General features: G+C 36.8%; 1 protein-coding gene across 1 annotated transcript; it reads right to left on the bottom strand.

Moving 5' to 3' along the window:
• Positions 1–6,151: 6,151 nt before the first annotated feature.
• Positions 6,152–9,502, bottom strand: LOC147919046 (beta-glucosidase 32-like). The gene is made up of 13 exons (XM_087503526.1): positions 9,244–9,502; positions 9,068–9,137; positions 8,902–8,957; positions 8,618–8,693; positions 8,404–8,481; positions 8,226–8,313; positions 7,871–8,126; positions 7,584–7,702; positions 7,262–7,479; positions 7,109–7,146; positions 6,904–7,006; positions 6,689–6,797; positions 6,152–6,576 (listed from the first exon to the last, which is right to left on the bottom strand). The coding sequence occupies exons 1-13, from the start codon at positions 9,397–9,399 to the stop codon at positions 6,336–6,338; spliced, it is 1,608 nt and encodes a 535-aa protein (XP_087359652.1). The 5' UTR covers positions 9,400–9,502; the 3' UTR covers positions 6,152–6,335.
• Positions 9,503–13,540: the final 4,038 nt, after the last annotated feature.

Consider the following 13,540-nt stretch of genomic DNA (forward strand, 5'->3'; position numbering starts at 1 on the left):
TCGAGCCACGCTCAACCTCCGCAACCGAGCCACGCTCAACCTCTGTAACCGAGTCACGCTCAACCTCCGCAACCGAGTCATGCTCAACCTCCGCAATCGAGCCACTCCCAACTGCATCAACCGAGCCATCCTCACTTTCACAATCGAGCCATCCTCACTTCCACAATCGAGCCATCCTCACTTCCACAATCGAGCCATCCTCAACCGCCTCAATCGAGCCATCACTCGAGCCACCGGTCTAGGGATTCAGCTTTTGACGTCTTCATGAAAGTTGTAAAGAATTGAGTCATCGTTCCAATGCCATTTATTTCAAGCCAATCGGAGGTGTGGTTCAAGAGTTATCATTGTTTTAGTGGATGCGTATACACCCACCTCGAGCCACTTTCACCGACCATGCTCGAGCCATTTTCACTCACACCACCCGAGCCACTCCTACTCACACCACTCGAGCCACTCCTACTCATACCATTCGAGCCACTGGACGCACACGGACAAAATCGCGTATGCCAGGAAGACGCTCCGTCTGACATGATTCAGGAGATTCCCAAACCGACGCTCTATCTTGTCGTTTTAAGTTTTAGTGATTCATGCGTTTTCACTATATATACATTTTGTTAAGTCTTGTTTTGGACATCTTAGTTTTTATCTCGTTTTCTTTTGTAAGGTTTCCCTAGCCACCAAAAACGTAGTCTGACTTTGTATCCCGATATCTTTGAACGTATTCAGTATTTTGGTTTGATTTCTTCTACAAAGTTGTTCTTCACATTTTAATCTATCTAAGAATGCTTGTTTTAATGTTTTCTGGGTTTCCATCCTTGACTATGATTTTCGGATCTGAGTAGTGTGTTAGTTCTTGAGAATGGGATATATTAGGTGGACGATCTTAGGATGTAGAGTGTTTAAGCTTTGATTGTATGATTCCCTTCTGGACTAGAGTTAAAATTACTAGTTTCTCTCTGATCAATTGGAACTAGGTTCGAGACATTTCCGCACCCAAAAAGTGTTTGATGAAATGTCTGACCAACTAGTGCCAGAGACTTACGTTCCTAGCCTAAGAGATTAGTTGTCTAAGATGTTTGTTGACGTGAATGAACTTGTTTGTCATGCCTGCTCGACCACGTTTCTCTAGCGAGAGCTGGGTATGGAAGTGGTTGAGTCTGAGTAGCTTTTGCCAAGATTTTGGATTAGCTAAGTTGTGATGTTCATTGTTTAGGGATAGTTTGCTTGAGGTATGTTAAACACTCTGTAGACTAGGATACTCCACCGACATCAATTACCCCATCCTTAGGACTTCTTTCTTTCTGATTTTTATTACATTCCTGGAACTGTTTTGTTTGTTCATGCTTAGAATCGTTTTCGGTATTACTTATTCTTGTTCGGTACTTGTCATACATTTGCGTTTATGATTCTGTGACTCATTTTTGTTTTGTATTTTGACCATTCTAGGATTGTTAGAAAAATACTCTTTTTGAATTGGCTTAACTTGTGATTTCTTGATTGCATCTCAATTGTTAGTAAAGTGTCCCAACTGGATTGTCACTTTAACTATTACAACTGCATAAGGTTAATTGAACCAACTAGAAGACACAAAAATCCTAGCATCAATTTGGCGCCGTTTCCATTTGGGATTCGTTTTGTACTTGCATATTAGGATTGAGCCTAGGTTTATTCATATAGGGTTGTTGCATTTAGCATAGGGGTTGATGATGATTGTAACCTTGTTAGCATGCTGGATTCAATAGGATAGGATCAAGGCCCTTGTTATTAGTTCTTTGATGCTTGTTGATTGAACTTGAAAATGCAAGATTGAAGCATGTTTTGAATTGATATCATTCCCTATCTACCTGAACCTAATTCTGACTTGCAATTGTCATGTGATGCATTGAAGTTGAACTCATGGATACCATACACATACTTGGATTGTCTTTCACATTTTTACCACCCTTGTCAATCCAAGTAGCTGATTCCCATCTTTGGAACAGTTCCCCGCACCCTTAACCAACCGTTCTTTCAAGCCAATTGTATTATTGAGTGTCAGGCCTTTTCCGAGTTGAGATTGTTAGAAAGTGTTAGGTTCTAACCGACAAGAGTAGCATCCTGTGTAGTTCTAGTTCGCGTTATCCGGACTAGTAGGACTAGGTGAGAACTCGATTTTGGGTATTGGGTATGGATTTATGCAGAAAAGTAAAGAGGTAGAAAGTCTTTAGGAGGGGGATGTGTTTACATAGTTTACACGTCTAGTAAAGGATTTGGGTTTAGCAAAGTAAAAAGAGTTATTGGTTCTGGGCATAAAATAAAAAGATTAGACAAAGAAAAAAAAATGCTTAAGTTGTCTAGAGTCCCTAGAAGAAAAGAAAATGAACCATAGTGATAATAAAGATTTCCCAATCTGCTAGAATGAAAAGAAGTGAACTCCTCCTAAGACTAACTGTAAAAAGTTTGAGATGAAGTTTCTGATGAAGGGTAGAGATAGGACCAACTTTGGTTTGGAGTGTTCTTTGGGTAGACAGGGCGCTGCTCTTGTATGTATCAGTTGGTTTCAACCTTTCGCCTTCTCTTAAGCTCAACTCCTTTTCGTGAGAGAACCTTGTTCTGTATTGATAAAACCGCTTGATGAGGAGACCATCTGTGTCTGTAACCTTTACCCTAGCCAAATGAGTTCAATGACATTGCTTAGATTGATTCACGGTTCTCTGTTAATGAATGTTAAAGGGGATGATTGATAGGATTGCATGTGTAGATTTGAAATAAAGTTCCTTCACCATGCATCATAGAACTAAAAACAAGGACCTTGATTCTAACTACTCTATTCAGCATGTTTTAGGTTCTCAGACCCCATCTTCACACCTCTCTTCCATACTTTGTTCTTGATAGTTTGCTTGAGGGCAAGCAAAGAATAAGTTTGGGGGAGTTGATATGTCTATATTTTGCATCTCCTTAGCCTGTATTTGTCATGCATTTAGCTAGGATGACTAGTCGTTTTGCATCATTTTAGAACCTCTTTCGTACACTTTGCATGTTTAGGAAGTTTCTGCATCATCCTTGCATACATTGTGCATTTCGGAGTTTTTCAAGTGTCTAGGAGACGTTGGAAGCGCAGAGGATCGAGCCATGCTCAACCTCCGCAATCGAGCCATGCTCAACCTCCGCAATCGAGCCAAGCTCAACCTCCGCAACCGAGCCACGCTCAACCTCCGCAACCGAGTCATGCTCAACCTCCGCAACCGAGTCATGCTCAACCTCCGCAATTGAGCCACTCCCAGCTGCATCAACCGAGCCATCCTCACTTCCACAATCGAGCCATCCTCACTTCCACAATCGAGCCATCCTCAACAGCCTCAATCGAGCCATCACTCGAGCCACCGGTTTAGGGATTCAGCTTTCTACGTCTTCATCAAAGTTGTAGAGAATTGAGTCATCGTTCTAATGCCATTTATTTCAAGCCAATCGGAGGTGTGGTTCAAGAGATATCATCGTTTTAGTGGATGCGTATACACCCAGCTCGAGCCACTTTCAGCGACCATGCTCGAGCCATTTTCACTCACACCACCCGAGCCACTCCTACTCACACCATTCGAGCCACTCCTACTCATACCATTCGAGCCACTGGATGCACACGGAAAAAATCGTGTATGCCAGGAAGACGCTCCGTCTGACATGTTTCAGGAGATTCCCAAACCGACGCTCTATCTTGTCGTTTTAAGTTTTAGGGATTCACGTGTTTTTACTATATATACATTTTGTTAAGTCTTGTTTTGGACATCTTAGTTTTTATCTCATTTTCTTTTTTAAGGTTTCCCTAGCCACCAAAAACGTACTCTGACTTTTTTCCCGATATCTTTGAACTTATTCAGTATTTTGATTTGATTTCTTCTACAAAGTTGTTCTTCACATTTTAATCTATCTAAGAATGCTTGTTTCAATGTTTTCTGGGTTTGCATCCTTGACTATGATTTTCGGATCTGAGTAGTGTGTTAGTTCTTGAGGATTGGATATATTAGGTGGATGATCTTAGGATGTAGAGTGTTTAAGCTTTGATTGTATGATTCCCTTCTGGACTAGAGTTAGAATTGCTAGTTTCTCTATGATCAATTGGAACTAGGTTCGAGACATTTCCGCACCCAAAAGGTGTTTGATGAAATGTCTGACCAACTAGTGCCAGAGACTTACGTTCCTAGCCTAAGAGATTTGTTGTCTAGGATATTTATTGACGTGAATGAACTTGTTTGTCATGCCTGCTTGACCACGTTTCTCTAGCGAGAGCTGGGTATGGAAGTGGTTGAGTCTGAGTAGCTTTTGCCAAGAGATTGGATTAGCTAAGTTGTGATGTTCATTGTTTAGGGATAGTTTGCTTGAGGTATGTTAAATACTCTGTAGACTAGGATACTCCACCGACATCAATTACCCCATCCTTAGGACTTCTTTCTTTCTGATTTTTATTACATTCATGGAACTGTTTCGTTTGTTCATGCTTAGAATCGTTTTCGGTATTACTTATTCTTGTTCCGTATTTGTCATACATTTGCGTTTACGATTCTGTGACTCATTTCCGTTTTGTATTTTGACCATTCTAGGATTGTTAGAAAAACACTCTTTTTGAATTGGCTTAACTTGTGATTGCTTGATTGCATCTCAATTGTTAGTAAAGTTTCCCAACTGGATTGACACCTTAAGTATTATAACTGCATAAGGTTAATTGAACCAACTAGGATAGACACACAAAAATCCTAGTATCAGGCTGGTGAATGCCTCTAGAGATGTCGGTTCGGATTACCAAGTCTCTGCCAACAGTACCATACTTTTGCACAGTCGGATCTGTATGCCCAAGGATGAGGAGTTGAGGCAGGAGATCTTGAGGGAGGCTCATGCGAGCATGTTCTCTATTCATCTAAGAGCGACCAAGATGTACCATGACCTCAAACGGTACTATCACTGGGTCGGGATGAAAAAAGATGTAGCTAGTTGGGTCGCGAGGTGCAATGTTTGCCAGCTAGTGAAGGCTGAGCATCAGGTTCTGGTCGGTTTGCTGAAGAGTATTCCCATTCTAGAGTGAAAGTGGGACATGATCACGATGGACTTCGTGGTAGGGTTGCCCGTGTCTCGGACTTATGATGCGATTTAGGTCATTCTGGATCAGTTGACTAAGTCGGCACATTTTCTGGCCATCAAGAAGACCGATGGAGCAGCGGTCTTGGCTAAGAAGTATGTGAAGGATATAGTCAAGTTGCACGGGGTGCCAGCGAGTATGGTTTCTGATAGAAATTCCAAGTTTACTTCGGTGTTCTGGAAGACATTTTAGGCAGAGATGGACACTAAGCAGCATATGAGTATAGCCTACTATCCTCGGACAGATGGACAGTCAGAGAGGACTATTCAGACGTCGGAGGATTTGCTGAGAATGTGTGTGCTGGATTGGGGTGGCCATTGGGCAGATCACCTGAGCTTTGTAGTGTTTGCTTAAAACAACAGCTACCCGGTGAGTATCAGGATGGCTCCTGTTAGGTGTTGTATGGGAGGCCATGTCGTACACCGTTATACTGGACTCATGTGGGGGGGGAGAGGAGCATGTACGGGGCAGGTTTTGTTCAGGAGACCTCAGAGAAGATTTGGGTTCTGAAGCTGAACAAGAAGGAAGCTCAGGATTGGCAGAGGAGGTATGCCGATAAGAGGAGGAGAAATCTTGAGTTTAGATGAACGACAGAGTGTACCTCAAGATGACCATGTTGCCGAATCCGAACAAGTCATTGACAGAGACTAAACTGAATCTGAGGTACATAGATCCGTTCAGGGTGATTGAACGGGTGAGACCGATAATATATAGGCCGATAATATATAGGCTGGAGTTGCCTGATGTTATATAATCGAACGTGGATAAAGAAAGCTAATTCGCATACTCGGCCAAGTATTAAGAGGGGAAAGAAAAATAGTTAATGCCAAAAACCATTTAAGTCCGGACACGAAGAAAGGATTTTTCGGCTAAGGGAGCAAGTAAATAAAGAAGAAAATACTGAAGGGTCTCTTTCTAAATCTAGGTGAATGCCATAAACGATTTTGGCTGTACACAGTAATGGCATTGGTGAAATCTTTGCTTATGTTGGGTTAATATATATGAAAGTCAGGTTGAATATGAACTACAAACAAAACATGATAGTTTCTGAAATTTATCTCTATATTAACATGCTATTTTCTATATATACATATATAAAAAAAAACTAAAGAAATAACTTGTTCTTTTCTACAAGTAATACATATGGTACATATCAATATTCACATACATTCTTATCCCAAAAAGTTGATCAAAAAGAAGAATTAGTCTCCTAGCACACCAAGCGAGCTTAGATCATCTGTAATGCAGACCACCAATTCTTGACTCTCTCAAACAGAACCATTAGCCTTGGCTTTTCGGATCTCTGAAGAAAATGCTTGAACCATTTGGCCGAGCTTTTAGCAATTCTTTTTAAACCATCTGAATAGTCGATGTAGTACAATCCGTATCTCACTCCATATCCATGTTCCCATTCGAAATTATCCAACATCGACCATGTGAAGTAGCCTCTTACGTCACACCCATCCTCACTGTATATTTTGTATTCGTAAGATTAATTAATTTATTATCCCAAGATTTTTATTAATTAATCATATACACTGTATCAGTTTTTATTGAAGAGGTCAATGGAAAATCTCTTACGTGATTGCTTTCTGGAGATGTTGAAGATGTTTTTGGAGGTACATTATTCTCGGTGTATCTTCTAGTATCTCTTCACGTGTGAGTATCCCATCTTCATAGTCATCATAACCTATACATTTACACGTGGTTACTTCTTATTATATAAAAATAATATATGAGTAAACTATTGATGATTAATAAAATGATGTTCATGATTATGCTTCTCACGTTCTTACCGTTTTCAGTGATGTAAATAGTTGGATTATTGTATTTATCTTTGATATAATTAAGAATCTTTCGTAAGCCTTCTGGATATGACCAAAGAAGTTTCGAACCATCCTGAAATTGAAGAAAAATAGAATAAAAAATGGTTATATTTACGTATTTGTTTGATATACTAATTTTAAAATAAAGTTGTGTGAATATCATTCATGTTCGTACCGATTCTGATGAGATGTAATCGCCGCTACGATTTGTCACTGATAAAAAATAATGATACAATACAAAGTCATTAATTGTAGGTTCGTGAATATTTTAATATGAAAACAAAAAATCCAAACATAAGTGAGATCAAATCTGTTTATCGGTACTTACATCTATATTGCAGGTGTTGGTCGGTTGTGAATCGAGGCCGTGAAAGATCCGCGTGAAGATCATGAGCGATGAAACGTGTTGTGTAGTAGTTTATTCCGATAAAATCAAATGAATTTTTTACCATCATAGATTCTTCTTTGGTGAAAGAAGGTAATCTCTTTCCAGCGTTTGTCTTCATCGTTTCGGGATAATCTCCAAAGACTAAAGGGTTAAGATGCCTATACATAATTGTAGAATAAACAAGATTAGAAAATCAAAAAAAAAAAATGATTAGCAAATTATTTATTTTGTTTCAACTTTGATTACATAGATGACAACTTACCAACCAACATTAAAAACAAGAGCTCGTTCAACTGCTTCTTTATCAGCATTAGAATCAATGTCATATGGCTCGAACCAATAAGGAGACAACACTATGCCTATCTTGGCATCTTTTGAAATCTGTTTCACAGTTAGAATAAATCAAACTGTTAATTTTTTTGGCGTTCAAATCCGTTTTGATAGATTAAATGACATGAAATATCCATACACTTCTTTTTGTGTGTGTGTTGAAAACAAATAAAATTTTTAAAGGAACTGTTTTTTAGGAAGACATAGTTTCTTATTTACCTTGTCACATTTCCTGAACTCTTCAGCAGCAGCAGCGTGAGCAAGAAGAAGGTGGTGAGATACTAAATAAGGCTCTGTGCCCGAATCACCAGCTACACACAAACTGTTTACCCATTTTGAACATCGACCGATTGCTTTATTGCCCCTATCATAACCCGCAACGCTATAAACATATGGCTCATTGAACGTTGTCCATAGATTGACCTTGTCTCCAAATTCTTGGAAACAGAATCTGGCATAGTTTCTAAAATCATCTCTGGATAAAACCACACAACAACGAAAAAATGTCAAAAGACTGAAAGAGCAGTACTTTAAACTTATTTATATCGTGTATGAATCTAAGCTTTTAACTTACATGATTCGAGGACTCAAAAAGCTACCGTACTCATCATCAAGAGCTTGAGGTATATCCCAGTGATAGATTGTTATAAATGGTTTTATACCTGTATGAATGTTTAAACATATAGTGTGATGAGAAACATTTCAAACACAAAACTTAGCTATAATCAATCATTTAATCTTATGATTCTCACCATTCTTGATAAGTTCATCAATAAGATTCTTGTAGAATTGAACCCCTTCTTTATTTACTCCATCACTTAGTTTTCCAGCTGAAAAATATAATAGATAAAACGGTTAAAAAAAATTCTTGGGAGAAAAGTAAAAAAAATATAATTGTACGTGTCACGTGAGTTGTATCTCTTCCAAATTGATAGTAGGAAAAAAAAAATCCAAATATTTACTTACTTGGTAATATTCTTGACCAGGATAGTGAAAATCTGAAAGTATCCAAATTCATTTCCTTCATTAATTTGATGTCTTCCTGTTCATTTTACAATTTAATTAATATAAGTTGTTTAAAGAAAAATAAAAATAAAAATAACTATTGAAACTTAAAGCTTGATAATGCAGATATGTCCCACCAATTTTTTTATGTTTATATTTCACAATTCAATCACGTTTCCAACGACCAAAAATGCTGCAAAGCAAGCAAGTATAAAATAATAAAAGTCATGCATGCACGCACAAACCTTGTAACGATGGTAGAAGTCTACAGCAACATCTCCGTTGTCCATGCTTGTCCTTTCTGAAAAAATATATAACACTTTTACGTATAGATATTGGAAACGTTGGAAAAGATATGTTCTTTATAACAAAAAAAAAATTAACAACACGGATGAATGAAAAAAGGTGAACCTGGGAATTCATGTGTAAAACGATCCCATATGCTCGGGGCCCTTCCTCCTTCTTCTACTGCACCTTCATACTGCATTTCATATATATATATTCAAATATCCTGATTAATTACTTTAACAAACTAATTGAATCTACCGAAAAAAAAAAAACTATCGATCAGTACATTACAAACAAACCTGATAAGCGGAAGAAGCAACGCCAAAATCAAAATCAGGAGGAAAGCTATAACGATTTAGAGGTGTCGTAGGAGATCTAAGAGATCTTCCCTGTGCAGCATCCCATGATGCTACACTTAGTGTAATTAGTACTAGTGCAAGTAGCTTAATTTCCATTCCTTTGGACGTTAATTAGTTTATGGAAGAAAAAAGCTTTAGTAAAATATTTGAGAATTTTGAGATATGTAAGTAAGTCTTTAGAGAACAAGAGACTTCTGAGAAGTGTTAATGCATCAACTTCGTCTTATATAGAGAGAGAGAGGTAGTTAGCTAGGGCACACGCGTACCATATATTATGAATAGTTTTTGTTAACTATAAAATAATCAAAATCTTTGACTAAACCGGTTGTCTTTCGATGACTATTTGATTAAATTAATTGGATGATTAAAATCGTGACTCTCGTGAGTCTTCGTGACTAAACAAACTTAGTTAGACTGAAATTATTCAAACTGTGTTATTCGCATCTTGTTTTGTGCGCTTTTATATGATTACTTAAACTTATACCAACTACAGCGTATCGTGTTAAGTCCGTAATTAAACACATAACAAGTACGTTTTAAAATATATTAGTATTATTTTTTTTTTTTTTTTTAAGAAAAAAAAAAAATGCCGATAAAAAAATGTTAGTATTCAACAAACAAAAGTGACACAACATCAGTCAAGCTAAATGTTATATTATTTTTAAACTCTTTATATTAAAAAAAATCTTATTTTTAACGACTCACTAATGTCTTCTGTTTCGAAATGTCTTGGTCGATTAAATAAAACGTTTACAAGATCTGTCAACAGAACAAATCAAACAAAAGTGCCGATATACTAGCTGAGCATAGAATCGCAGAAGATCATCCTTTCTCTTTTTATAATTATGTTCCAATAGTAATAACCCAACCAACCTCTAGACTGTCATTATGCTTTATTAAAATAGATAAAGATCTTTGGACAATATCTATAAAGGATTTGATAATCTTTTTTTTTAATTAAATTTTTGAGATTAGTTAGACCACATTTTTAATATACTTGTTGATTTTAATAAAAATTATCTTGATTAAAAAAATTAATCTGTCGTGTTCAAAACACACACACAACAAATTATAGGAAAAAAAATTGAAGTTTATAATTGTTTAATTAAAAAAAAAGTTTTTTCCTTCAAAAATTATAAAAAATAAACTTAAAAAATTATTATAACTATTTATAAAAAATATATATTATAAGTTTTAAATGGAAGATTGTGGTTACATATCAACACATTTTTGGTTGGTGTACTTTCTCTTAGGATACGTTTTATAATAGGTTTCCTGCTTATAGAAACAATTTCAATAAATGCTCCAAAGACTTCTTTATATTCATAATTTTTTTTTTGTCGAGCTATATTCATAATTCTTAAGAAAATATATTTCAATTTAAAAATTATCTTAAAAGATGATTCATATTACCATATACCGTATACTGGACATAAACTGAATTAGTAGGTACGTAGTTTGCAAAAACAATACATGAAAGAAATTTTGGTCAAAGATGTGAAGAGTGACACATACGTGAGTAAAATAAAAGTTACGGAACATTTTGGAAACGTGCGGGAAGGTCTTCTGGAGTCTTGATATTGACGGAAACTCTTAAACTCCGGGGTCAAGCTGCATAAATGATGAAAATGGAGGTTCGAAGCAGGAATGAGACGTCTTACTGGTTCCGGAGTTGGTTCCCACTTAGTCAGTTCAAGGATGTTGTTAGTGATATAATGGAAAAGAATGGAAAAGTCTCTGATGCTGCCTTCTTCAGGAAATTGTAAGAGATTCTTGCACGTAGAAAACCTTTGCAGAGTTGGAGTTTTTGATACGGGACTAGCCAATTGCAAACACACCGGGAATAGGTCGTTTTCTTTGGTGTATCTTTGAGTCTATTTACAAGTCTCATTTCTTGGCTAACAACACTTTCGATCGAAGCTCTAGAGACTTATTTCCTAATCTTACAAATTACCTAAGATATTTTTTCCTGTGTTTTATTCTCATTTCCACGGTATAAAGTATTGTCAACACGAGTTGCAACAAAACAAGTGTACTTTGATCGATGACATACACAACCAAATCAATTCTTTTCGTCTCTCTATATGCACCAACATTTTTCATAATTAGGATAATAATTAAAAATACTATCATTGACAGAGCATAAAGTCTGTCACCTCATACCGTATAAGCTGGTATCACTGACGTTCGTGGCCTCCCACACCCTCTCTTAGCCGGTGGCCTCTACCCTCTCATCCGACACTGGTGCACTACTTCTAGAGATCTAAAAAGACGTTTTACTAAACATACAAATTACCACGATATATTTTACGGTTTACGTTTCTTCATTTACACTGTTTTACAAATTACTTTCTAAATATAAGTCACCCATTCTTTAATTGTTCTAACCCAAGCAGGTGTAATGCTAAAGTTATATCAGAATGAGTTACAGAAAATATGAGTGCAAATTAGTGACATAATTAAGTTGTCACAAATTAATCATTGTAAGCTCTTTTTACACGCCTCATTTTCTAGAAATCGGGTATTACATAGCGTATTTATACACATAGAGACAACACTGTGTCTTCGCATTGATTGGTTTGGTAACAGTGTCTCTATGTTTGCTTACTATATATATATGTGTATAATTTTCGAATTTAATATATATAGTGGAAAGAGAGGAAGATAAAAGGAAGATGATGAAGATAATTGTTTAAATCGTGTGTCTCACAATATTTAAATCATATGGACAAAAGTTGTTGAAACTTTTTTTTAGTATTCTTTTTGTTTTATTTTCTTGTAGCTTACTAAGAAACCGAATAGTAATCAGATATTGGAAACAAAATTGAATCGCAAAATGAATATTTGAACATACTTAACGATAATAAGTGTTCTGTTAATAAATGTTTACTAATGAAGGACTAGGACTACAGGCCGATATCTTGTTGTAATGTTCTCTACAAAGTCATTTCAAAAATCATTGTTAACCGACTCAAACTGGTGCTTCTGAAGTTCATAGCAGGAAACTAGTCTGCGTTTGTACAAGATCGGCTATTGATAGAGAATTTGCTCTTCGCTACGGAGCTGGTTAAGGGATACCATAAGGACTCCATCTCAAGTAGGTGTGTCATTAAAATAGATATCTCTAAGGCTTTTGACTCTGTTCAATGGTCTTTTCTCCGAAATGTCCTCTGTGCTTTGGAGTTTCCTCAGGAATTTATCCACTAGACTATGCTGTGTGTTACTACTGCATCATTTTCAGTGCAAGTCAATGGTGAATTAGCCGGTTATTTTAACAGTTCTCGAGGGTTGCGATAAGGATGCTCTCTCTCGTCTTATCTGTTTGTCATTACTATAGATGTTCTCTCTAAGATGCTTGATACTGCTGCTGGGGTGCGGAAGTTTGCTTATCACCCTCAATGTAAGACTATCGGCTTAACACATCTTAGTTTTGCCGATGATATTATGGTCCTTTCTGGTGGCAAAAGGTGTGTTCCATAGAGGGAATTGTTGAGGACTTTGACAAGTTTGCAACACGCTCAGGGATCTGGATAAGTGTAGAGAAATCCACAATTTATCTTGCGGGGGTTTCAGACTTGTATCATCAAGAGATTACGGAAAGGTTTGGGGCTGGCCAACTACCTGTTCGATATCTTGGCCTCCCACTTGTAACTAAGCGGCTCACTTCCACATATTACAATCCTCTTCTAGAACACCTGAGGAAGAAAATAGGCTCTTGGAAGGCTCGGTTCACAGATTACAATCCTCTTCTATCAACTGCGATTCACCAACATTTGGCAAGACATCCTCACAACTATCTCTGCACCTTGGCAAGATCGAGTGAAAAGTTTTATTGCTCGCTATGTGTTTCAAGCTACACTTTATACAATTTGGCGGGAGAGGAACACGCAAATGATACTACTCAGCTGATTAAGAGCATTGACAGGCAAATACGAGACCAATTCCTATTTCTGCAAAGAAGTGATGATCGACGTTATGACAAGGGTCTCCAACTCTGGCTCATAACCCGCTTCTAGGCTTTCTCTTTTTTAGACTCTAATACATTGATAAAATCTCCGGTTGAATGTAAACGTTGCACTAGTTGTACAAACGCTATTTTTCTTTTGAATCATATTTTAACATTTTATTCAAAAAAAAAAAGTTTAGTAATCGTCTTTTAAGATCTTTCGTAAATACAATACTAATATTTACCAAAGAAACTTGTTAATTATCACACAAACAAAACTTATTCCATCAA

The sequence above is a fragment of the Camelina sativa genome, chromosome 20 (assembly GCF_030686135.1).
Source record: "Camelina sativa cultivar CO46 ecotype springtype chromosome 20, ASM3068613v1".
NCBI lineage: Eukaryota > Viridiplantae > Streptophyta > Magnoliopsida > Brassicales > Brassicaceae > Camelina > Camelina sativa.

What these genes read in the sequence shown, in the direction of transcription:
- LOC147919046 (XM_087503526.1), bottom strand. Translation starts at nt 9,399, where the DNA reads ATGGAAATTAAGCTACTTGCACTAGTACTAATTACACTAAGTGTAGCA. An exon ending in ACTTCTACCATCGTTACAAG is followed by an intron (nt 8,694 to 8,901) that starts GTTTGTGCGTGC and finishes TAAAATGAACAG; the next exon opens with GAAGACATCAAATTAATGAA. An exon ending in CATCTCCAGAAAGCAATCAC is followed by an intron (nt 6,577 to 6,688) that starts GTAAGAGATTTT and finishes CAAAATATACAG; the next exon opens with TGAGGATGGGTGTGACGTAA.